At 34.9% G+C, this 25,940-nt stretch overlaps 2 protein-coding genes across 5 annotated transcripts in view; both read right to left on the reverse strand.

Moving 5' to 3' along the window:
• The window catches only part of LOC116308885 (ankyrin repeat and fibronectin type-III domain-containing protein 1), a 38,195-nt gene extending 12,785 nt beyond the window's left edge, over positions 1–25,410 (reverse strand). For 2 of the 4 annotated variants that reach the window (XM_031719398.2, XM_031719401.2), the window contains exons 1-14: positions 24,794–25,410; positions 24,502–24,609; positions 6,339–6,511; positions 5,846–6,003; positions 5,555–5,628; positions 5,211–5,285; positions 4,687–4,874; positions 4,226–4,270; positions 3,980–4,058; positions 3,645–3,748; positions 1,367–1,485; positions 1,219–1,297; positions 473–583; positions 33–130 (exon numbers count right to left, since the gene is read on the reverse strand). In XM_031719398.2, coding sequence (XP_031575258.2) covers positions 33–130; positions 473–583; positions 1,219–1,297; positions 1,367–1,485; positions 3,645–3,748; positions 3,980–4,058; positions 4,226–4,270; positions 4,687–4,874; positions 5,211–5,285; positions 5,555–5,628; positions 5,846–6,003; positions 6,339–6,511; positions 24,502–24,609; positions 24,794–24,870 — 1,488 coding nt within the window. In that variant the 5' untranslated portion in view covers positions 24,871–25,410. Of the gene's footprint in view, positions 1–32; positions 131–472; positions 584–1,218; positions 1,298–1,366; positions 1,486–3,644; positions 3,749–3,979; positions 4,059–4,225; positions 4,271–4,686; positions 4,875–5,210; positions 5,286–5,554; positions 5,629–5,845; positions 6,004–6,338; positions 6,512–7,912; positions 8,062–11,342; positions 11,741–24,501; positions 24,610–24,793 lie in introns of those variants that run through there. The other 2 variants (XM_031719399.2, XM_031719400.2) reach the window with 2 other exon arrangements.
• Positions 13,656–15,514, reverse strand: LOC148910162 (uncharacterized). The gene has a single exon (XM_089031755.1). The coding sequence runs from the start codon at positions 15,228–15,230 to the stop codon at positions 13,656–13,658; it is 1,575 nt and encodes a 524-aa protein (XP_088887881.1). The 5' UTR covers positions 15,231–15,514.
• Positions 25,411–25,940: the final 530 nt, after the last annotated feature.

Raw genomic sequence — 25,940 nt, forward strand, 5'->3', positions numbered from 1 at the left:
ACCTCCCCTCCCCCTCCCAAAAATGGACTTACCTTTTGTAAGTTAGGTATGGTATATTCCAAACATCGTACGTCATTTAGTACGAATTCTCCTTCTAACGGATTGAAAAGCTCATTCCGACTCCATTGAACTAGAAAAGGAGAAAGAAAGTCAATGTGTTAAGAGGACTACGGATTGAAAAGCTCATTCCGACTCCATTGAACTAGAGAAGGAGAAAGAAAGTCAATGTGAAAAAAGGTGTCTGGCCCGAAAAGTGCCAATTTGGGCAAAATAGAAGAAGAGTTAGCTCAGGGCCAACCTTCATTTTATATATAGTATTTTATGAAGTTCCAGCGAACGTCCGTGGGATTTTTAACGTTGTCCATTCTCACTTATGTCACTGACACTGAAATGAAGCTTACCCTGAGTAAATGAGTCTGTAATCAAGGAGGTCAGCGGCATTGTACGAATTTCTAATCACGTGTTTACTTACTTTTATATTTTGTCGACATGTAATTTTTTCCTACAGTTTCAGTGAAGCGAACCAGTAAAGAATCTTCTGATGCCACAGATAAAGTAACGCTAACCGGTGGACCAGGAGGGTCTGGTGACAAGGTAAACAGTCTTAAAAACAATTACTATTGGCAGCATGCATTCTATCTTGTGAGAAGAAAGGGAAAAGAGACATGGCAGCCATATTGGATGACATGAAAAATTAGAGTAAGACGAAATCTTCAGTTCAAGTCATACAACATGGTGGTTATGACGTCACACGGATAAGGACAAAAATATTAAATAGCAGTATTGCAACTAGATTTCTTGTTGGACATTATTCCCCTATCTAATACGGTCAAGAAAATTCGGTTTTTGCAGTGGAAATCGAGTCGCGAAAAAAATTGTCAAACTGCCTGGTGTAAAGTAAGCGCGCACTCATCGGAGAACATCTTTAATTTCTCCGGCTGTACATAAGCTGCGAGCTCCCAATAAAAAGTTTCATCGGATTGGAGCTCTGGCTACCTTAGAAGATAGATAGTTTTCTGCTATCGCGCAGGATGGCCACAATATTAGTTAACCTAAGACGCACCAAAACCAAACTTGATTTTAGGTTAACGTCATCCAACATGGTGGCTATGAAATCACACACACACACAAAGAAAAAAGTCATGGCCGCCATGATAGTTGATATTACATAGAAACCAACCAACATGGCGGCTACGACATCAAATGCAAAACACTCACTTGAATTATTTAGACCAATAAGCATTCTTCTTAAAATTAATCGTCTCCATTCCCACTCCTTAAGATGTCGCTCGGTTTCCTAGCGCCGAGAAGAAATGGAAATTAGTTCCCTTAGAGAATGCTACCAAATTGAATAAAATGTTAGTACCTTAGTCTCTGATGTACTGCCATTTGTTGCATGTACAACAGATATCGTGAGGTCCTCGACTTTGTGTTCGGCTTCGTTGATTAACATCTTCAGGTGCTTTTCGAAAAAACTACTTTGCACTGAAAATAAGCATAGAATTGCTTGGCATCAATTTGAAATTTTCTCACCAATTAACATATCAAGCTTTACTCTATGTTAGTGTCGAAGTTGGAGTAGAGAAAGCTCACTCTATATATGGTATGATCAATTGCATATTTGGTTTGTGAAGAAGAAAATAAAAGAAAAAACAGACAAGTAAAAAAAGAAAAATTTTGGAAAAGGAGGTTTTGGAGGAAAGAGAAGGAGAGGTTCTCGTCAAATGGGAAGAATACGTGGACGCCCCTTGACCTGGCTGCTAAGCATTCCCCAGTCCTTTTTCTTAAAGAAAGACACAAGGAAATACGACACTCAATGTTTGATATGTAATAAAAAATGACATAATATCCAAAAATTCTGCCCATACTCTCTACTTGAAAGGTCATTCAGTTACTCATAAAAAACACTTTAATTGGTCTAGGTCAATAAAATCAAACCAATCTGAAGAAACTTGTAGAACAAAAGAATCGTTTTCATTGGTCGAAGTATATTAAAAATCAACCAATCAGAAGACACTGATAGAACAAAAGAATCGTTTTCATTGGTCGAAGTATATTAAATCAAAGGCCCTTAGGCGAACTCGTGGATACTTGTTGCACTTTTCGAAGATTGGTCTTCCTGTGCCCTCTTTAAGCTTGTTGACATTCTTAAACGGATTCCAAATATTTCGCTCGATTTAATATTTTGAATGCTCAATTTATCTAGTAAGATGAGTAATCGTCCTTATTATTTTCCTTTTAGCTTCTAGTTCTTCGCTAGTTTGTTGAGTTTGGAATTGAAAATTGTCTGAACTTCAATTAATACGAAAGACGACTTCGACTACGACTTCGCGATAGAGTCAACTGAGTCAAGTATAGAGTACAATTGGAAGAAGATCTATTTGAAAACGCTTTCTCTGTTTTCAGTTTCACAGCGGGCTGTGTGTTTTATTCCAGGAATCATTCGACCTACGAGCTCAAAACTGAATATACTAGATAATCGACCGTTTATGATACAATCGGGACGATCAACATAAAGCGTTGCGTTATGCGTGTTGATTTACATTACTGTTTATCTTGACCTTCAGGGGTCACGGCTCCTACTTCAAATGAAACTATTTATTTACACTGTGAACTAAGCAAATATTTTATAGAAATACATTTAGAAATGATATTTATTTCGTCTTCATCCAAGTCGGTAAATTAATGATTATTTATTGGAGCGAATTCTCGTTAGACCTTCGCACATTTCAACATACAATCTGAGCATTGTTTCGGCTGTTTGTAATCTTGTAATGCGTGGCGATCAATCTACTTTTTATTCAGAACGGCTTATTTAAATGACAAAACTGGCCGAACTTCCTTCAAAACTCCATTGGAATTGTTCTTTTTTTCGTCTTTTACTATTTTTCTACTATCTACGTACATCTACATTGATTATTTTCTTAAGAAGTCACTTAGTAAATACAACTGTTGATCAGTAATATTAAAACTTCGCTCGATCGAGTTTGTGAGATTTTATTCCTGAATACCGCCGTGACTTTGAGCTGTCTGTATGGAGAATAAAGTCCTCCAGAGCTTGAAATCAGACTCTCTTCTTGAGTTCTAATCAAAATAGCTTTTTTCGATAACCGGCTCGATCTACGAGTCTTCTGAAAAATCACGTTGTACCTAATAAGCGTGTTTGTTTACTTTTTAAAATACATAAGAAAAAAAGGTCTAAGTCATTGAAATTTTATTTCAGGTGTTAATAGTATAATTTTATTTCAACTTGCATCTTTCCTTGATTCTTTTAATATGAATAATTCGAAGATAAAACTATGTGCGAGTGTGCGCATGCACAGTGGGCCCCCACGGCGCCCTGCAAGTGCTAGAAACTGATCCCACATGGAACATCAGCATTTCGTTTCCTCATATAAAGTAACAAAGTAATCTATATGGTATAAGAGCTTTGTGCTTGCTAGTGTCGTGTAACATTCGTAATCAAATGACGTAAGACGATCGCTAAACGTTTAATTATCGATCTGCTAACATCTTAGTGAGCGAGTGACACATTTGAATATTCAGACCCCTCACAATAACTCGTTTCTACGCTTCGCGTATCCACGAGTTAAAAATCAATCAATCAGAAGGAATTTTTTAAATTTTCATTTCTTTCTACTTACATCGTGGACTTTCTTGGGCACCATATGCTTGAAGAAGTTTCGCAATGTCATAAAAACCAAGTAAAACAGCGAAATCCAGTGGTGCAAAACCTTCGGTGTTAAGTCTGTAAAAATACTTTTTATATTCAATTTTCATATATTGTTTTCCGCTTTCCCCCTTTTTCTCTCTTGCAGTGCTTCATTCTCTCGTTCATTTATTTATTTTCTGTTTGTTTCTTAGTCAGCCACTCAATTACTCCGTCTATCCGTCCGTCCATCCATTCATCCATTCATCCATCCGTGCGTCCGTACGTCACTCAGTCACCCAATCACTCAGTCAGAAAAACTAGTTTTACCTGTTTACATCGATATCTTCAGTTTCCAATATTGTCGTAACTTCATCCATGTCTTGACAAACAACAGCATCTATGAGACCTAGCCATCAAAACACCACCATTAATGACATAAATTCATTCAGCTCCATGTAATTGGCGTGAGCCATATAGCAGTGAACATTATTGCAAAAAATTAAAAAGCAAAATAAGTGGAAATGAAATATAGTGTAAGATTAATGGTGTTAATTTATTAATGGTTCTTTTTACCATCTATATTATTTTCTTTTCGTCTTTTTAGTTTTTCTTTTAAATCTGCAAAACAAAACAGACAATTATTTCAATCATTAAAAAGGTAAAAAAATAAAAAATAAAATAAATAAATAAATAAATAAATAAACAAACAAATAAATAAATAAATAAATAAAAATATTGAGAAGCAGCACAGAACATTTAATCATAAACAAGAGTAAAAGTACCCTTAACTACATGTACACCCATTTAAAATCATCTTTATTGAATTAGTAAAGCCTGAACGGCATCACACTAAATTAATGTCCATCCCTGTGAGTACAAGAGGGTCAAATGCACCCCTGAACCCCCTTATCACGCCACTTTACAAAGTCTAATGTTAGGTGGTTCAGAATAAGCAGGACTGGGTTAATTTCACTGTTATACCCCTTACCATGCCCTTGTGTGCCCACCCTCCTCCCCCCTCCCATTTGACCTACCTCTATTACTACCGCTGAATCTATTTTCAACAGAAGCAAGTCTTGTTCTCGGCGAAGGTCTGTGGTTCAGTGACATGGTCCTGTACAGACCTGGGGATTTGGCAGCACTATTCCTATCAGGCGTACTCGCATGACCCGTATTTGTTGGCGAGGGAAGATTCTCCAGGCTTTGAGACCGGGGCTGGACCCTAAGTAATACACAAATACAACCCTTAATTGATCTAGGTTTGTTATCAACATGGCAACGTTTAAATGATTCGTTTCGAAGGCCCCTCATGAATGAAGATCTCAAGTATGAGCCTGCAAATTGCAATGGCAACATTAACTGCAGTAGACACCTTGTTGGCATGGTAACGCTCTGTAACATACCACGTGGAAATTGTACTAATGGATTGCCTTTGATTTTAAAATTGTGTGTTTTTATGCACCTGTTTGACATGATAATTTCTAATATGTTAGCAAACATGCTACTGTCGTCATGCCTTTGATAATTCAATTGCCATAGCAACACGTTTATTGATTACCTCTCAACCACCACTTGAGGTTTACGCTGACTCCTTTGACTCAGTTTTCGCGCCAACTTTACGATGCTGCTTGTCCTGGGAGAAGATAAAAGAAGACTAGTTACATTCGAGCCTAGATGTGTTTGGGAGTTCAACACCATAGACATCGTGGGAAACCTTACATTCGAGCCTAGATCTGTTTAGCAGTTTAAAAGCCACTCTCGAGACTCAATTCGTTGAGCATGCACATTTAGTATGACGAGGATCTGGGGTCAAGAGTGCCTCACAGCCAATCACATCTTGAAGTTCATCATAACACAGGCTTCCCACTCATTCCCACAAATTTACTAATAATGTAAACATACTTGCGGGTGTTGATTGACAGGTCGGATCCCTCGCTGGAACTGCTGTGTTTTGACAATTCTGTGTCATTCCCATTCTATAAATAAATCACAACTTCTTAATATTAATTGATGTCATTTTCTGAGTCTCAAGCGAATTAGCTAAGTACAACTGGATCATCCTGAATCGCTTGAAGGCTTGTGAGGCTATGCAGGGCGAAATCTAGTGTTCTAGTCAACATGTCTGCCGCACGAGAAAGGTTCATTGCACGTCTTCAGTAGCAGTACTGGTTTATAATGCATTGAGGTACCCACCATTGCTCCTCTTGAGATCTTTCTCTGTGGAGTTCCCTCCCCGAGGTTATTCATGAAGTATAGGCCTCCCGGCGTGTAACCAAACGGGACCTCATCAAGATAATTCAGGTTTGGACGGTCATCAACATCATGATCATCTTCTAGACGCCACGCTGAACCTGGTGGAACAAAAATACCATCGCAATCAAGAACTACAAGGAAGTGAGACCCAGATGCTTTAGTCTGCGTAGCGGCGCAGAAAAGGGCTGGAGCTATGGAGGGGGACTGGAGCTAGAGAAGGGAACTGGGGGCCAATCCTTTCCGACTAAGATAATTCCAGATACGGTAGATTTTCACGTGCTCTACATCCAGTTTATCGAATTTTTAAAACGATCTGCGTTAGTATCTTTTTATTTGAGGCAAGTTACAATTTTAGACCGTGTCCTTGAAGATTCCGCCAAGTCGCAGAAACAAGCTCACTTTCATTCTTCAGTTTTTAACGGGGTTCACTTACTTTTCGTTGACAGCGAGAATTTGAGTTTGAGAGGCGCCTTAAACATGTGCCGGCCATTTTTCACCGATGATGGAGACGAGTCCTGGTTCGATGATAATGACGAGATCGTAAAGGCGCGAAGTAGGGGTGGACGAAGACGGACTGGACTTCTAAGAGGATGAGGTTTTTCTACCCTGAAGAATAAATAATAAGTACTTTAGGGGCTATTACTTTAAGGGCTAGTACTTTAAGGGCTAGTACTTTAGGGGCTAGTACTTTAGGGGCTAGTACTTTAGGGGCTAGTACTTTAGTAGGGGCTAGTACTTTAGTAGGGGCTAGTACTTTAGGGGCTAGTACTTTAGGGGCTAGTACTTTAGGGGCTAGTACTGTACTTTAGGGGCTAGTACTTTAGGGGCTAGTACTTTAGGGGCTAGTACTTTAGGGGCTAGTACTTTAGGGGCTAGTACTTTAGGGGCTAGTACTTTAGGGGCTAGTACTTTAGGGGCTAGTACTTTAGGGGCTAGTACTTTAGGGGCTAGTACTTTAGGGGCTAGTACTTTAGGGGCTAGTACTTTAGGGGCTAGTACTTTAGGGGCTAGTACTTTAGGGGCTAGTACTTTAGGGGCTAGTACTTTAGGGGCTAGTACTTTAGGGGCTAGTACTTTAGGGGCTAGTACTTTAGGGGCTAGTACTTTAGGGGCTAGTACTTTAAGGGTTAGTACTATAGGGGCTGGTCAAGTTAATAATGAGTGGTCACAGATATATTAACCCCTACAGCCATAGGGCAAGCTTGGGAAAACCCGGAGAAAACTAAAAAAAATTATAAAATTGAGCGCAATAGAAAAATTTATACTTCAAATATTCGAGAATATTTCGACTTCCCACTCATTTGCTCGCTCAGGAAGAACAGTTCCTACGCTGGATAATGCATTTTCGTTCCTAAATCATTTGCTTACGGAAAAACCGGAATAACCAGTTTTAAAATGCAATATTTATAGATCTTTTAGAGCGTTCAACCATAATGCCTCAACACGCGCGGGCGGGAAAAACCATTTCAATGCTAAGCTACGTTAAAGTGCTTTAATTCAGACATTTACGAAAATCTGCTTAACATAAAAAAGACCGAAATTTGAATGCAAACTTTATTATGTTAAAATACCGGAGATGAAAACAAAAGCCAAGTTTCGTTCTTCCTCGAAACATTTTGAAACAGTTTACATAAAAACAAACCAATGAAGTGACACATTGTTTCAGAAAACCTTTTCGCGGTCAAAAGAACGTTCGCTTTCATTTGGCTTTTCTTTGGTTCATGATATTAATGAATAATAACTAAAAGCTTTCACTTCTAGACAAAGAAATAAGAACAAAAAATATACAATACGATAAGATTTAAGTGCACGAAGAAGTTTTTTCCGTAGGAGACAAATGCCACTGCGTTTAAATAAATAAAATATAAATATAAATAAAAAATAGGGAAGTCGAAAAGTAAGGGAGAAAAAGAGAGCTACAACGAAAGACTGACAACCAAACGTAAATCTAACTATATTTATAGTCCATGATTCCAATTTCTTTGAAAAAATATATCCTTTACTAACCTTGAACTTATTTTTTTAGACGAATATCGATTCAGACGACTAACAGACATTACAAAATGTAAACTCATTCATTGAAGCTACGTTTTAAAAAATCTTCTAAGAGCTGGTTTGCGTGTCATCTGCTGCAGACTGTCCTTTGTTTGGTATGGTCTTTCGCCGGCGTATCGAAAATTGAATTTCACATTAATAGAGTCCATCCGGACTGTGTGGGTTTTTCACAAACGTTCGTAATTTATCCCCAGCTGAACTTGGCCTTAGCTAAGTGTACTGCATTCCTCGTGTTCAACTAGAAAGGCGCCGTACTACACACATTTTGGGGAAGGGAAAGGCAAGGTATTAGGAATGGTCAATCAAATTTCTTCCATAATAGAAATGGGTTAAAAAAAATTTAATTATTATACTTTTTTGATTTATTGATTTTTGATGTTAAATCTGCATAACTTCTATGTACACGTACACGCTACGACATGCGGTAACATTGAAATGGCTTCCTATAGAATGGTTCGTATATGAGTGGAAAACAAACGATACTGACTTACAGTATATACACGGTACGACATGCCGTAATATTGAAATGGCTTCCTATAGAATGGTTCCCTATAGAATGGTTCGTATGAGTAGAAAAGTACGATACCGACTTATATACAGTATATACACGGTACGACATGCCGTAACATTGAAATGTCTTCCCATAAGAATGGTTATCGTATGAGTAGAAAAGTACGATACCGACTTACAGCACGTACACGGTACGACATGCCGTAACATTGAAATGGCTTCCCATTCTCCTTCAGTAATTCATCCAATCACAACGCGTGGTTACAGCTACGGTACAGTACGCTACGAATTCCCCCGGTATGGTTTCCAAATCATTTGAAAATCGCTGTACGGAAGAGCTACAGTTCCGGATCACGAATTCTACCGACATCTTCTCTATTTATGTTGCATATCACGATCTTCGAAAACGTATACTGATTGAACAATAACTAGTTTAGCAAACGTTGGCAACACAAGTCAAATCACAAATCAAAAAGGCATTCATTTTATGATACCTTGGCTAATTAAAAACGAAGTTAATTAACGTCCAAGTTTACATTTTCAGCATTAATTTTAGACTCTAATGACGTCATCGATCAATGTGTGACGTCGTGTCATTTATTTCCATGGCGAAGTGTTTTGGTTTCTTTTCAATTTTGCACAAGCCATTTACTCCCTGAGGCATCAATTCCTTATCGTTGTCCTATAATTGGTTTTGTTGGTATCCTCTTCCTATCTCTTGTGCTTTTTAAATTTCTGAGGAATTGGTTTTAGAAGGCAGTAAGAAATCCTATTAAGAGAGGTACAGACGAACCGACGTCGAAGTGGGAGACCATTTTTCTTGTTAGTGAAGTGGCAATTAATATAGCCACTTTAAGGCTCATAATGCAGCTTATACATGAGATACATACAGGAAAAATACCACGAATATACGGAAGAATAATTGGAGAAACATGAATTCATAAAATCACAAACTTTGAAACAACCAGGCGATGTTGCATTTCTTTTGAATTTTGATTCGAATTATTTTGCTTGTAGCTCAATATAGTTTCGGGTTTTCTTGGCTCAATAGATGACAGCTTTTACTTGAAAATAAAGAAAATCGAACTCATCTGTCGAAAGATTTATCAAATATCATTTAGAAATAACATATTTTGTAATTGTTAGTGGAAAGTATTTCGTTTTATAATAGAAAATTATTGAAAATTTTCTAACAATGTATTGGGCGCCTAAATAGGCTGGAATAACTGAGCTTTCGCGTATTGTATTTAGCAACTTTGAGAGGTATCTGAAGTCACGTGATAAATCTAGACCAATCAGAGGAAACCAGGAGCAAACATTCAAAAAATCTCCCTCTTGATAATTACACTGAGTTATCATACCATGAGAATAGTTTTGCCACGAGCTTTCTCGCTTAAATAAGATTAATTAAATGAATGGGTATTTTTTGTGTACTTTTTACAGCTATCAGATAATTTGATAATAGCAAAATAATTTTTTACCAGTAAAGAACGTACTTTTTCATGAGGTCAGTTTGACGTGAAGGAGGTTTTATTAAAAGACGCAGGCATGCGTAAAGGAAGAAAAATAAATGGGAGAAAGAAAGAAAGAAAGAAAGAAAGAAAGAAAGAACACAACAAACAAAAAACACAAACAAAGAAATATAAATAGAGTAAACAAACAAACAAACAATAGTACTTAGGTACCCCTTCAAAAGTCCACTATATACTGAAAAGCCTTGTTTTGGTTAAGAAATTATAAAATTATGAATTGAAAACCTAAATACATTATATCTTGCTTAAACGCTTCAATGACTTGAACAAAAAGATGATATATAGAACAACAACAAAGAGGAAGTGACATTTGCTATGTGTTATTCGCTGTTCAAATAATTCAAGTTGTTCAATACCACTCGACATTTAGGTCCCTCACGTACGAGCTCCAAACATGCGTTTTATCATAGCCACGAATGCAAGGATTTCCGTTTGTTTTGGAACTTGTTAGCCCATATTTGTTGTTAGTGGTTGGAAAACTGAGATATAATTTAAAAATAAAAATTTGAACACTACATTAGTTTTAGTATAAAAGTGATGACGAGAAGCCAGCATATTCTGATTGTCATTTGTATTGATTTCGGCGCGAAAATTAGCCTTAAATATTAATAAACACTTAGTGAATGCTCGCACAACTGCTGAAGATTACGGCTAAGGCTTTTAAGTTCGCTGGAAAAAAATGTAAGCTGAAAAATTCAAAAAGAATCGAAGATAATTACGGTTTTTTATCGATTAAGGATCGTCTACTCGGTGTTGTTATTCGACAAATAGATTCGGTTTTCATTTGTGGTTTATTCGTAACAACTCGGACAGTGACGAACTTCCAAGACTGGCAAATCGAAGAAAAAGAGAAAAAGAATTTTCCAAGATGGATTTTACTGATAAAAAATCAACTAAATTGGTTTGCTGCAGCTTCCGATCTATAAATTCTTCAAAATTCAAATAACAAAAAACTAATTTCAAAAAATTTTGAATTCTTAAAAAAAGAAAGGGAAAAAAATTTCGAAGAAGAAGAAAGACGAGAGATTATGATTTAGGAGGCATAAGAATAAGATGATCACAAAAGTTGAGCGATGTGACACGAGTTAACTTCAATATTATTCTGCCGTCAAAAAAAAACTTACCATGATATATTAAAATAAAAGTCATTCAAATGAAATATTGAGTTGAATTAATCAAATAGATAAGTAATTTGAGTATGATCGTGTATTCGAAAAACCTTTTCCTTGCGACGTTTCCTGCTTAACATAATTGAACCTTTCCAACTTTAAACCCTTGACAAGATTAAAATGTCCAATTTTCTGCGTTCTATCTTGAAAAAAACGATAATATAAACTCACCGAAAAATGCCAGTAATGCTGAATGAACGTCCCAATGTCACGCTACGAGCTTTCTTAGGCCGATAAGTCGGTTCCTCGTAGATGGAGCACAAAGACTTTTGTATATCATAGTCACTGGAATACATAGTAGTGCAGGGATAAAATACCAGCAATGTTTTAAGCTAATTAGGTAGAGAAAATCCGAGTTTTTCGTCTTTCATCGAAATGGAAGGATTTCCTCGCATTCCGAGAAAAACCATGACGAGAGAAATTTAACTACGTCAACTCTACGAGCAGCCCACAGTAAACAAGAGTAGTATCGAAGTCGAAAGTCCTTATTTTTCTCCTCCCACTTTGACGTCACAATTACACTTCTATATAACGCTAGAAGACTGGTTAAGCTGAGCAGTTGCTGAAGCTGGGAATTTTCGAGAAACGTACCAAAATAGTTGTCGAGACTTCAAGAACTTTAATATCTAGCTTGATTAGCTAGAAAGCCCAGAAAGCGAAAGAAAGGCTCACCATAATCGAATAATCCGGGTTTTTTTTAGAATGTGCTGGTCACCTGTTTTGCTGCTGTGAGGAAAGATATTATACTTGTGCTGAAACCGGGTATTTTCAAGAATACCGAAAGACTTATGGACAAGAAGGAAAGGGATAGGTTAGAAAAGAAAAAGGAAAGAGAGAAATGAAAGAGGAAAAACAAAGAGAGGAAGGAAAAGAGAAACAAAAGATGAATAAATGGATGAAAAGAAAGAGAGAAAGAAAGAAAGAAAGAAAGATTGAAAGAAAGAAAGAAAGAAAGAAAGAAAGAAAGAAAGAAAGAAAGAAAGAGAGAGAGAGAGAGAGAGAGAGAGAGAGAGAGAGAGAGAGAGAGAGAGAGAGAGAGAGAGAGAGAGAGAGAGAGAGAGAGAGAGAGAGAGAGAATGTCTTTTATTTAATCTCGGGAAATTTCATCAATGTACAAATTGGTTTTCATGAAAACCGAGTTCATAGGTAATATATATAAAAAATTAATAATAACGTTAAGAATAAATAGACAGATTTATGAAATAAATTCTCATCTACCCCCCAAAAATATTATAGTAATTAAAGTGTTAAGGACCAACAGACGAAAGATTCCTCTTAAAAGATTTTAAATTATTGGACAGTCTGACACTTTGGGGTAACGAGTTCCACACTTTTGCACCGTCATAAGAGAGAGCTCTTTTTAAAAACTCAGTGCTGGGTTTCGGTAACTTTAAGCACTTCTCTCTACCACGAAAATCGTAGGTATTTTCTTGAAAATAAAAGAGTTCCCTTACAGATTTTGGTGCAAGTGCATTTAAAGTCTTAAACATCATTATTGCTTTATGCTCCTTTCTTCTTCTTTGTAAGCTTTTCCAGCCTAAAGAAGTTAAAATATCACTAGATCTGACATCGTAGCTGCTTTTTGTTATTATTCTTGCAGCTCTATTTTGCATTTTTTGCAATCTTTCAGCAGACGTTACTGGTAAATTATCCCATACCACGTCACAATAGTCAAACCAAGGTAAAACGAGAGCCTCATATATGGTAATAGCTGTCTCCAAGGGGATGTAATCGCGGACTCGTCTTATGCCACTCAATCCAGAAGATATTTTTTTACAAATGTAATCAATATGAGCAGCCCAAGACACCCGTTCGTCAATCACAACACCCAGAGTTTTTGCTGTAGAGACTCTAGTAATTGGTTTGCTATTTAAATATATGTGTGGTTCGGAGGTAATTTTTTTCAATTTATCGTCAGAAGCAATAAACATGTGCTCTGTTTTAGCTGAATTTAAGCTAAGTTTGTTAGCTTTCAACCAGTTATGAATATTGGAAATATCAGCGTTCACCTCGTCAAATAGAGTCTTTTGTGATGTGCCACAAGTGGTGAGACTTGTGTCATCAGCATACATTCTAGCATTTGAAAATTTGACACTATTTGGCAGATCGTTTATGTAAATAATAAATAATAATGGCCCAAGGATTGAGCCTTGAGGGATGCCGCAATCGAGTGTTCTAGAGCTAGATAAGGTATGGTTTATGTAGCATCTCTGACTACGATCTGTGAGGTAAGATTTGAACCACTTTATCGACTCTTCTGCAATCCCATAATAGTATAATTTGTGGAGAAGTATAGAGTGATTTACTGTGTCAAAAGCTTTTTTAAAATCTAGGAAAGTGACACAGTTCAATTTACCTTCATCCATATTGGTAAGCCACTCCGTTGTGGCTTCTAGGAGTGCAGTAGTAGTCGAATGAAGCGGTCTAAATCCCGACTGCTTTTGAGAAAGTAAATTATTTGAGTTTAGATACTCATATAACTGGTTAAAAACTATTCTCCTCGAAAATCTTAGCAATAGTAGGTAAGACCGAAATGGGACGGTAATTATTCAAATCATCTTTGTCATTAGCTTTATGAATTGGCGTAACTTTCGCAAGTTTCAAGCCGTTAGGAAAAATCCCTTTATCAACTGATTGATTGAATAGCTTCACTAGTGATTGACTTATTACTGGTGAAGCAATCTTGATGAAATGAGATGGTATACCGTCAAGACCTGTCGCTTTTTTAACGTCAATAGAATTAATGATTTTCATAAGTTCATCAACTGATGTGTGTCGTAAGGTGAATGTTGAGCCAATTCTAATTAGATAATCATTATAAGCAGTCGGTCCATCGGGAATTAAACAAGCTAATTTAGTCCCAATTTCAGAAAAATGACAATTGAATACCTCAGCTATTTCCTTCGAGTCACACATCGATGTATCACCTGTTTTGATAGATGTTACATAAGAGCCAGATTTAGTCCTTCGTGAGAGGACTTCATTAATAGCTTTCCAGACCTCCTTTGAGTTTTTTGAATTTTGTGCAAAATGATTTTCATAATATGACTTCTTGGCTCTTTTTATCTCGTTGTTGACGCGATTTCTAATAGACTTATAATCACTCCAGTCGTCCCTCGAATTCGTTTGAGTAGCTTTTTGTTTCATTTTATCTCTATCGTACATAGCTTTCCTCAAATCAGTTGTCATCCAGGGAGACTTCTTGTTTCTTATTCGTTTTGTTTTGATCGGAGCGTGCGAGTCAAGAACAGAGAGAAATAACTCTTTCCATCTGTCCCACATGTCATCCGGGCTTTCCTTATTATCCAAACAATCCCAAGGGAGTGTTGCTAAATCCATAAGAAACTTGTCGGAGTCAAAGTTTTTAGCCGATCTAAATGAGATCTTACAGTGATTGTTGTTTGTCGGAATTGCTATTTTCCGTATTGTATAAACCAGACTATGGTCACTGATACCAATGTGAACCACTCCACTTCGGACTACCCTATCTGGGCTATTCGTTAAGATCACATCAATGAGGGTTTTACTTTTTTCAGTGACTCTAGTCGGTTCTGTGATTAACTGCGTAAGTTGAAACAATTCAGCAGTCGTATTCAAATAGCGGGTTTGCTGATTAATATTAGTAGATAATAAATCACAGTTTAAATCCCCTAGGATATAAATTTCCTTAAACTCAGAATCTATTTTTGTTAACACATTTTCAAATATATTGAAAAATGAGCGTGTATCATAGTTAGGAGGCCTATAACAGGCTAAAACGGCAAAAGACTTGCTATTTGGCTTCATGATTTCAAAACACAGGGACTCTACTTTATCATCAGTTAAGTCACTACGGTTTTTCCCATTTACGCCCTTTTTCAAGTATAAACAAACTCCCCCTCCATTGCGGTTTCTATCAGACCTATGGATGTCATAGCCTTCGATGCTCACCATTGAACTTGGGATTGATGGATCGAGCCTTGACTCATTTATGCAAAGAAGATCAAAATTTTGCTGAATGACCCATGATCTCAGTTCATCTATATGAGCTACAAGACTAGTTATATTTAAAGAGGCCATTTTAAAACCTCTAACATTAGGAATAGAATGAGGTCTATTATCACCGTCAGACTTATCAATATTAGTATTTGAGACAATACTAGAGGGATGAATAGAGGAATCTGTTTCGTCTAGTGGTTCCTTACCTTTTAATCATGCTTTAGATTTAAGATATTTATTGAAATCTTGCGCAAGGATTCCTATTCCTGCACGATTTAAATGCAGTCCTTTGGTGTTAAGTCCTTTCTCTGTTACATTATGAGAAATATAGTCCCATTCTCGTTCGTTGCAGAAGGCTCTAAGCGATTTGTTCACAGAGAGAGAGAGAGAGAGAGAGAGAGAGAGAGAGAGGGAGAGAGAAAGAAAGTAAGTAAGTAAGAAAGAAAGTAAGAAAGAGAGAAAGAAAGAGAGAGAGAAAGAAAGAAAGTAAGTAAGTAAGAAAAAAAGAAAACACATTCAATTCGAATCGATGCTGGTCTTCCCACGTATTCACCCATTCTTCACTAAACCTAGACATAATAAAAAACTTATACGACGTTTTGAATTGATGAAAGATTAAATAAGAACTATCAGAGTGTCAGTAATAACAAGGGCTATACAGAAACAAGTGATAGCCCAAATAACCTAGCGATATTTATCAAACACAACACAATAGCCGTTACTAGTAAAAGCCCACACGGAACAATACTTTTAGTAGCTATAAAGGAACACGAGAAAAAATAAAAATGAGCAAGAAAATCCCGGCTAGTTATGACAAATTAAAATGTTAGTGCGGTTATAATACGAGTATAATTCTCAGTTAGGGTTAAAATAGAGTAATAACTAAAGAATAATGGTTGGAAAACTGCGAGATAAAAAGTGATTAGAAGTCATACTGTGAGAACGAGTCTTGGAATACTGTAACATTGAACCAATATAATTTTCATACGTTTTAATTTGAGTTTCTGAATTTGGTTAATATATCTGTTATTTTTGTTAGTGTTGCAGTTGATTGTTTTGCAGTTGTTTGTTCGTTTGTGTTGCAGTTGTTTGTTTGTACATTTGTTTGTTTGTTTGTTTGCTCAACGTAGCTCTAGATTTCTACATGAAGATTTCGACAAACTTTTATTTTTCATTTATAGCCACTATAGCTAGGCAGCTTTTTCTTCATCGAAACACGGCAAGTTTCACGGGCGAAAAGCAACTTAATACCAAAACAAGCTTTAAAATCAGTTTCAGAGGGTTTCATGACTGCGAACGAAAAAAAACTATTAAATCAAATCCTTCAATCTCAATCTTAATCGAAAATAAAAAGTCGTTTTCAAAGAAAGCCGTCAACGTTAGACGATCATTATAACGTTGATGATGTAAAAAATCTCTTTCTGCCGACAGAAATTGCAAGTCGGAATCTTTTAAAACTCGTTTGAAAAAAGGAGCTTTTTCCATTAAAGGAATCATAGAAAATAACAAATGAATCTCAAAAAAAAACTACATACCCTCAAATCTATTGAAAATAAAGGAAAAAATTCTCAAAGAATTCTCAAACGACCTCTCCGCGGACGCTCTCTTTGAACAAGTAGTCAAACGTTATTCGACTCGACTTATATTAGTTAGTAAAAAACTAAAAAGTCAGACATAAGGTTAAGAGTTCATGACGACTCGCCTCCAAAGCTGTCAACATGGAAAAAAATTAATTCTCCCTTACCAACCATTTCATTATTGAATAATCTTTACGTATGACGCCTTTATCACTATTCAACGAAATCCTGAACTCACTACTTTTCCAAAATTTCATTCATTGACTAAATATGTAGAATTTGTAAGTTTGTTAATGGTAATATCAAATTTAAGTCTTAAACTGACAGCGTCTTGGAGCTGTGCATTAAGATATTAATCTCTGGGCCCACTTTCATCGATCATTATAGCATGATAAGTTGGTACGGAAGAAGATTAAATGGTCGACACGATTGAATAAATGATAGGGAACTTAAGTGACCACTTCTAAAGCATTTTAGATTTTAGTCTGGGTTAAGCTGGCCATGAGACGATGACCACACAATCCTGTGTAATTTATGATAATCGTTAGGAATTCATATTTTTTTAAATGGTTGACGCTAAGAGTTCGAAATTACATTACATTCTATTCTATTCCATAGATTCAATTTTGCTCCATTCCCTTCCATTTCCATTTCGTTCTATTCTATTCTATTCTATTCCATTCTGTTCTATACTGTTCCATCTTGTTCTATTCTATTCCATTCTGTTCTATTCTATCCCATTCTGTTCTATTCTATTCCATTCTGTTCTATTCCATTCCCTTCTGTTCTAATCTACTTCATTTTCATTTCGTACTATTCCATTGCATTTTTATTTCGTTCTATTCTATTCCATTTCCATTTCGTTCTATACTGTTCCATTTCGTTCTATTCTATTCCATTCTGTTCTATACTGTTCCAACTCCATTCTATTCTATTCCATTCCATTCTGTTCTATTCTATTCCATTCTATTCCATTCCATTCTGTTCTATTCTATTCCATTCTGTTCTATTCCATTCCATTCTGTTCTATTCTATTCCATTCTGTTCTATTCAATTCCATTCTGTTCTATTCTATTCCATTCTGTTCTATTCTATTCCATTCTGTTCTATTCCATTCCATTCTGTTCTATTATGCCATTCCATGTTCTATTCTATTCCATTCTGTTTCTATTCCATTCCAGTCTTCTATTCCTAATTCGCATTCTGTTCTATTCTATTCCATTCTGTTCTATTCTATTCCATTCTGTTCTATTTCTAATTCCATTCTGTTCTAATGTGCCATTCCATTCTGTTCTATTCTAATTCCATGTCTGGGGTTCTATTCGGGTATGGGCCATTCTGTTCTATTCTAGGTTCATTCTAGGGTTATTCTATTCGCATTCTGTTCAGTGGTCGTATTCATTTCTGTCGGATTCTATTCTTCTAGTTACATTCCAATTCTGTCTATTCGTAATCTCCATTCTGTTCTATTCCATTCTGTTCTAGTTCTATTCGGAAACTATTCTGTGTTCTATTCTATTCCATTCTGTTCTATTCTATTCCATTCTGTTCTATTCTATTCCATTCTTTTCTATTCTATTCCATTCTGTTCTATTCCATTCTATTCTGTTCTATTCTATTCCATTCTGTTCTATTCCATTCCATTCTGTTCTATTCTATTCCATTCTGTTCTATTATTCCATTCTGTTCTATTCTATTCTGTTCTATTCTATTCATTCTGTTCTATTTTTATTCCATTCTGTTCTATTCTATTCCATTCTGTTCTATTCTATTCCATTCTGTTCTATTCTATTCCATTCTGTTCTATTCATTATTCTGTTCTATTCTATTCCATTCTGTTCTAGTTCCATTCCATTCTGTTCTATTCTATTCCATTCTGTTCTATTCTATTCCATTCTGTTCTATTCCATTCCATTCTGTTCTATTCTATTCCATTCTGTTCTATTCATTCATTCTGTTCTATTCTATTCCATTCTGTGCTTCTATTCCATTCTGTTCTATCCTATTCCATTCTGTTCTATTCTATTCCATTCTGTTCTATTCTATTCCATTCGTGTTCTATTCTATTCCATTCTGTTCTATCTATTCCATTTCCATTCTGGTTCTATTCTATTCCATTCTGTTTTCTATTCCATTCCATTCTGTTCTATTCTATTGCCATCTGTTCTATTCTTCCATTCTGTTCTATTCTATTCCATCTGTTCTATTCCATTCATTCTGTTCTATTCTATTCCATTCTGTTCTATTCCATTCCATTCTGTTCTATTCTATTCCATTCTGTTCTATTCTATTCCATTCTGTTCTATTCGCAATTCCATTCTGTTCTATTTCCATTCCATTCTGTTCTATCCATTCATTCTGTTCTATTCTATTCCATTCTGTTCTATTCCATGCCATTCTGTTCTATTCTATTCCATTCTGTTCTATTCTATTCCATTCTGTTCTATTCTATTCCATTCTGTTCTATTCTATTCCATTCTGTTATATTCTCCATTCTGTTCTATTCTATTCCATTCTGTTCTATTCCATTCCATTCTGTTCCATTCATTCCATTCTGTTCTATTCTATTTCCATTCTGTTCTATTCTATATCCATTCTGTTCTATTCAATTCCATTCTGTTCTACTGTCTATTCCATTCTGTTCATTCTATTCCATTCTGTTCTATTCCATCTATTCTGTTCCTATCTATTCCCAATTCTGTTCTATTTCCTATTCCATTCTGTTCTTATTGTAAATCTATCCATTCTGTTCTATTCCTCATTCCATTATGTCTATTCCTATTCTATTCTGTTCTATTCTATTCCATTCTGTCTATTCTATTCCATTCTGTTTCATTCCTATTCTTTTGTTCTATTCTATTTCCATTCTGTTCTATTCCATTCCATTCTGTTCTATCCTATTCTTTCTTCATTCCATTCTGTTCTATTCTATCCATTCTGTTCTATTTCTATTCCATTCTGTTATATTCTATTCCATTCGTTCTATTCCATTCCATTCTGTTCTATTTCTATTCCATTCCTGTTCTATTCTATTCCATTCTGTTCTATTCTATTCCATTCTGTTCTTTTCTATTCCATTCTGTTTCTATTCTATTCCATTCTGTTCTATTCCATTCCATTCTGTTCTATTCTATTCCATTCTGTTCTATTCCTATTCCATTCTGTTCTATTCTATTCCATTCTGTTCTATTCTATTCCATTCTGTTCTATTCTATTCCATTCTGTTTCTATTCCATTCCATTCTGTTCTATTCCATTCTATTCGGTTCTATTCTATTCCATTCTGTTCTATTCTATTCCATTCTGTTCTATTCTATTCCATTCTGTTCTATTCCTATTCCATCTGTTCTATTCTATTCCAATTCTGTTCTATTCTATTTCCATTCTGTTCTATTATCCATTCTGTTCTAATTCCATTCCTATTCTGTTCTATTCTATTCATCTGTTCTAATTCTATTCCATTCTGTTCTATTCTATTCTATTCTGGTCTAATTCTATTCCATTCGGTTCTATTCTATTCCATTCTGTTCTAATTCTATTCATTCTGTTCTATTCTAATTCATTCTGTTCGATCTAATTCGCTTATTCTGTTCTATTCTATTTCATTCGTTTCTATTCTATTCATTCTGTTCTATTCTATTCCATTCTGTTCATTATTTCATTCTGTTCGATTCTATTCCATTCTGTTCTATTCCAGTCCATTCTAGTTCTATTCTATTCCATTTCTGTCCTATTCCTATGTTCTATTCTGTTCTATTCTAGTTCCATTGTTCTTATTCCATTCCATTCTGTTCTATTCCTATTCAGTCTGTTCTATTCTATTCCATTCTGTTCTATTCCATTCCATTCTGTTCTATTCAATTCCATTCTGTTCTATTCATTCCATTCTGTTCTATTCCATTCTATTCGTTCTATTCTATTCCATTCTGTTTATTCCATTCCATTCTGTTCCATTCTATTCCATTCTGTTCTATTCTATTCCATTCTGTTCTATTCTATTCCATTCTGTTCTATTCTATTCCATTCTGTTCTATTACCATTCATTCTGTTCTATCTATTCCATTCTGTTCTATTCCATTCCATTCTGTTCTATTCTATTCCATTCTGTTCTATTCTATTCCATTCTGTTCTATTCCATTCATTCTGTTCTATTCTATTCCATTCTGTTCTATTCCATTCCATTCTGTTCTATTCTATTCCATTCTGTTCTATTCTATTCCATTCTGTTCTATTCTATTCCATTCTGTTCTATTCTATTCCATTCTGTTCTATTCTATTCCATTCTGTTCTATTCCATTCTATTCTGTTCTATTCTATTCCATTCTGTTCTATTCCATTCCATTCTATTCTATTCCATTCTGTTCTATTCTATTCCATTCTGTTCTATTATATTCTATTCCATTCTGTTCTATTCTATTCCATTCTGTTCTATTCCATTCCATTCTATTCTATTCTATTCTGTTCTATTCCATTCTGTTCTATTCTATTCCATTCTGTTCTATTCTATTCCATTCTATTCCATTCTGTTCTATTCCATTCCATTCTGTTCTATTCTATTCCATTCTGTTCTATTCATTCCATTCTGTTCTATTCTATTCCATTCTGTTCTATTCTATTCCATTCTGTTCTATTCCATTCATTCTGTTCTATTCTATTCCATTCTGTTCTATTCTATTCCATTCTGTTCTATTATTCTATTCCATTCTATTCTATTCCATTCTGTTCTATTCCATTCCATTCTGTTCTATTCTATTCCATTCTGTTCTATTCCATTCCATTCTGTTCTATTCTATTCCATTCTGTTCTATTCTATTCCATTCTGTTCTATTCCATTCCATTCTGTTCTATTCTATTCCATTCTGTTCTATTCCATTCTGTCTATTCCTTCTATTCCATTCTGTTCTATTCCATTCCATTCTGTTCTATTCTATTCCATTTCTGTCTATTCTATTCCATTCTGTTCTATTCCATTCTATTCTGCTTCTATTCTATTCCATTCTGTTCTATTCCATTCTATTCTGTTCTATTCTATTCCATTCTGTTCTATTCTATTCCATTCTGTTCTATTCTATTCCATTCTGTTCTATTCTATTCCATTCTGTTCTATTCCATTCCATTCTGTTCTATTCTATTCCATTCTGTTCTATTCTATTCTATTCCATTCTGTTCTATTCCATTCTGTTCTATTCTATTCCATTCTGTTCTATTCTATTCCATTCTGTTCTATTCTATTCCATTCTGTTCTATTCTATTCCATTCTGTTCTATTCTATTCCATTCTGTTCTATTCTATTCCATTCTGTTCTATTACTATCAAACAGGTAAAAAACCATGTTACATACACGATAAAGTGTATCTTTTTTTAGAAACTAATAAAATATTTACGAAAATAATATTGATTTTTTTTTAATGTGTTCATTTTCAACGATATAATAAATATAAAGCAACTGCTTAATGTGATAGTCTTTAATCACTCAATAAAATTTGATTATAATGCTGTATTCAGGAACAATAAGATTTCATTCATTTACTTCAGTTTTATAAGTTATTGCTTTGGGTCGTTAATCTGAAGTGAATCGAAGAGGCCAACAAGAAGAATACAAGCGTGATATTGGTGGTGCTACAGATGGTGCATAGCATTAATAGTATGTAAAAATGTGGAGAGAATTATAATACTGGTAATGAAAAATTAGTGAACTCAAGAAAGCTATACCAAAAAGGTTAAAAATTAAACTTTTAAATCAAAGTAGCTTTTGGTAAACCATTTAATATAAAAACAGCAAAACAAGACTCAAGACTCAGCACATGCACTTATTGCATCACATATACTGGTAATTCTTTCCATTTATAGGTTCTGTAACAGTACATACTGCAACAAAAGGAATCAGCAGTCATAGAGTAGAAAAATGCAAGTATGATTTAGCACATGGTACCAAAGCATTGTTTATATTCTATAGAGAAAATGAACTACATGACCCAGCTTATCAGATGTCTAACCAATTTCAAACAACACATTCAACTGTGCTTCCATGACAACACATTCAACTGTGTTTCCATGACAAATTTCCATAGGCACTTATCCTTGAGAAGTCGGCGCTCCTGGCAATATTTAACTTCATGGAAATACTTAGATTGACAGCGACCAAAATAAACCTATAATTTCTACAAACAAGATCCCGTATATGTTATTGAAGGCCAAGCTGAAGAACACTAAAAAATCTATGATTCATATACAGAAAGTCAATCACAAGAAAAAATATAATGAAGAATATATGAGCTAGAATACAAGTCTGTGCTACTCAGATTTCACTTAAGCTTTTTCTCTATTATTACTGAAGGGTAATATTTTAAATTAAATATGCTTTGTATTAAAAAGTCAGAAAGTATGCATTAAGGAAAACAATTAAAAAACACCTGCAGAGTTACATTACCACATAATCTATTTTACAGAGTTTGGCATACAATACAGAGTAACAATTAACATACTTATGAAATAATATATAAGACTGCTGCATTTATGCAATAGTTCTTAAAAGACAATTCAGGTGCTCTTAATGCATAATTATGGAAATCCAAACTTACTTTCATTTATTGCTGTGGACTATATTTCAAATAGTCTTTGTGGGGAGAAATTTAATAGATAAAGAAAAATCTGAAAGTAAAGATTCTCTTTCCTGTGTGCAATGAAATGCCACACGAGTCACTTAGTAATGAATATGAAACTGCAAAATAAAGGTGTACGGAAAACTTAACAATGTTTACAAATCCACTAAACAATAAAGGTCTTCATAAGATAAGGATTAATACAAGCTCTCTCTTATTAAGAAAATAAAGAGCTTAATTACAGTCCCTATAACTCTATCCCTATGCTTTAGACGAGCATTATGAGGATGTAAAAGAACAAAAGTTAAAAATTAATAAAGCTAACAGATTTTTACATAAAACTTTAAAAACTTTGTCAGAGAATATTATTCTTAATTATCAGCATCATTTGATTCTTTTAAATACAAATCAATAGTTTGTGTTTGTTTTGTGTTTGGTGTGTTTTGGTATGCATTGTTGATATTCATTCACAGAGCTAGAATGATACAGTAGAATAACCTTTTTAGCTACAAAATGCAAAAACAGATGAAAAATAGCATCCCATTCATTTAATTGATTTTTTTAAGAAATTCATAATTTTAAACCAAAGATTTCTGGTCAAGGAATGAAACTTTGTAAAGGATTTAGTAATTTTGAAAAAAAATTAGTTTGGAAAACGAAAACGCGTTTTAAAGCTATAAAAGCCTAGAGCAGAGAAATGACTTTGTGTCATTTATGAGCTCGGGCAGCTAATAATCCAATGAATGGGCCAATCTTCCACAAATTTAAACAAAATAACGTTCTACAGTCCTCAGTGTCAGATAAGCTTATATATTCTTTCGGGCATTAATTAATAAATTATTAAATTTTAATTAGCGGAGAAAATGCTTTTTTTCCACATAACATATGACACTTGAAATGTTTGAAACGTGAATGGGAAACTGCAAAGCGAGGAGTTCAATTTTCACAATTCTTAATATTGCAAAACGTGAAAATATCTGTAACTGCATCATGTTTTAGATTATACACCAGAGAGAAGGCCAGAAGTAAGATTGTACGGACATTCATACTTAAAATTATTCATAAATTTTGGAAGAAAAACATTTAGGCCGTTAAAATGAATATTGAAAACAGCAATACAACTAATTCAATTAAGACTGCTGGTAATATTCGTACTTTTACTAGAAAGACTTACGATTTTTTTTCTTTCATGTCCAAAATGATTTCTTTTTCACTAATAACTTTTGCTTCTGGGGCATCTGGTTTTGTTGTCTCGAAGGAGGATTGTTTTGAGTTGAATAAGCTGAAAGAATATGTTCAAAATCATTCATAAAACGAGCATTGAGGATACGCATTTGAAAACTGAAATAACAGTTTCTGGGGTATTCTTAACAGATATTTTATCGATCCAAAGGATTATTGTAGGTAAAAGTGACAGACTGTAGTTATGAATATTATAAAAACGACAACAAACAGAGACGACTCACCTGAAGACCTCATCTGCATCTTGCGAACAACTATCTTCACTAACTGGCTCAAGAAAATCCGTAGTTGACTGAGCCATTGTGAATTATGTACGAGCTTCCCAAGATCAATATAAAACTAAAGAGCAATCTAACCAAACCTGAAGAAAAAGCTTGACTAGAATACTTCACGACTTAACCAATGTATACGAAACAGCTGCCTATAAAAACAGTCATAATCTGCAGTTTTGAAGCCCCATGCTTAGCCCTTCGTAGTTTCTCCATTTTGGCTTCACGGCTTTTCCTCCTCACATAGCTATAATATGGTTCTCAGCTTTAAATGATCAACAGTTATGCTAAAGGAAAGAGAACAACAAGATCGGAGCGTTGACGAGCAAGACTTCGTACAGTATTTCGATGGCCAGCAGCTTGAGCATCACATCCCAAATAATCGCGCCAACAATTCACCCCGAATCCACTATAAAACCTTTCAAAATTTTACGATTTGTAAAAATCAACGTCCTGGCCAATAGCCCCTGAATTCCTCAAGTTTCTTCAGGCTTCATCGAAGAGCATAAAATAAATAATGAAGACTGAAGATGCACAGCTTGATTCAAGTCAGGATTGTTTCTAAGATTCACGTTTACTCGGTTTACATTCGATTGATCGTTCTACGCATGTTATTAATAACACGATTACTTCCGGTTGTATTTTCGACCAATCAAAGACGAGTAATCAAATGTAAGTCAAATGTAAGTCAAATGCTAGGGTTTTTTTCTTTTTTCCTTTTTTTTTCTTTTTTCCTTTTTTTTTTTTTTTTTTGTCTCTTCTTCTTTGTTTTCCGTTTCTAATTACTCCTCATGAAGGTCGCTTGTTTTAGAAAGAAGCGTAAATAATGAAATTACTCAAGAGGCATTTATGTATACTTTCTTTCTTTGTTTCTTCCTTCCTATCTTTATATCTTTCGCTCTTTTGTCGATATCTTTTGTTATTTTTCTTTTTTCTTTTTGTCCTAGTTTAAGGAAACAAAGTTCAATAATCAGACCAGGTCAAGGTAAACAAGGGTAGCTCTGTCTTAATTCAGAGGCTCTATCAGCAAAGTGATGAAAACTGAACTCGGTCAATCAATTAGATAGGTGAACTGACCCTAATCTCCTGCTTGTCTTCAAGT

Source organism: Actinia tenebrosa, unplaced genomic scaffold (genome assembly GCF_029948245.1).
Source record: "Actinia tenebrosa isolate PJP-AT-01 unplaced genomic scaffold, QUT_ActTen_1.0 PGA_scaffold17__23_contigs__length_9995812, whole genome shotgun sequence".
Taxonomy (NCBI): domain Eukaryota; kingdom Metazoa; phylum Cnidaria; class Anthozoa; order Actiniaria; family Actiniidae; genus Actinia; species Actinia tenebrosa.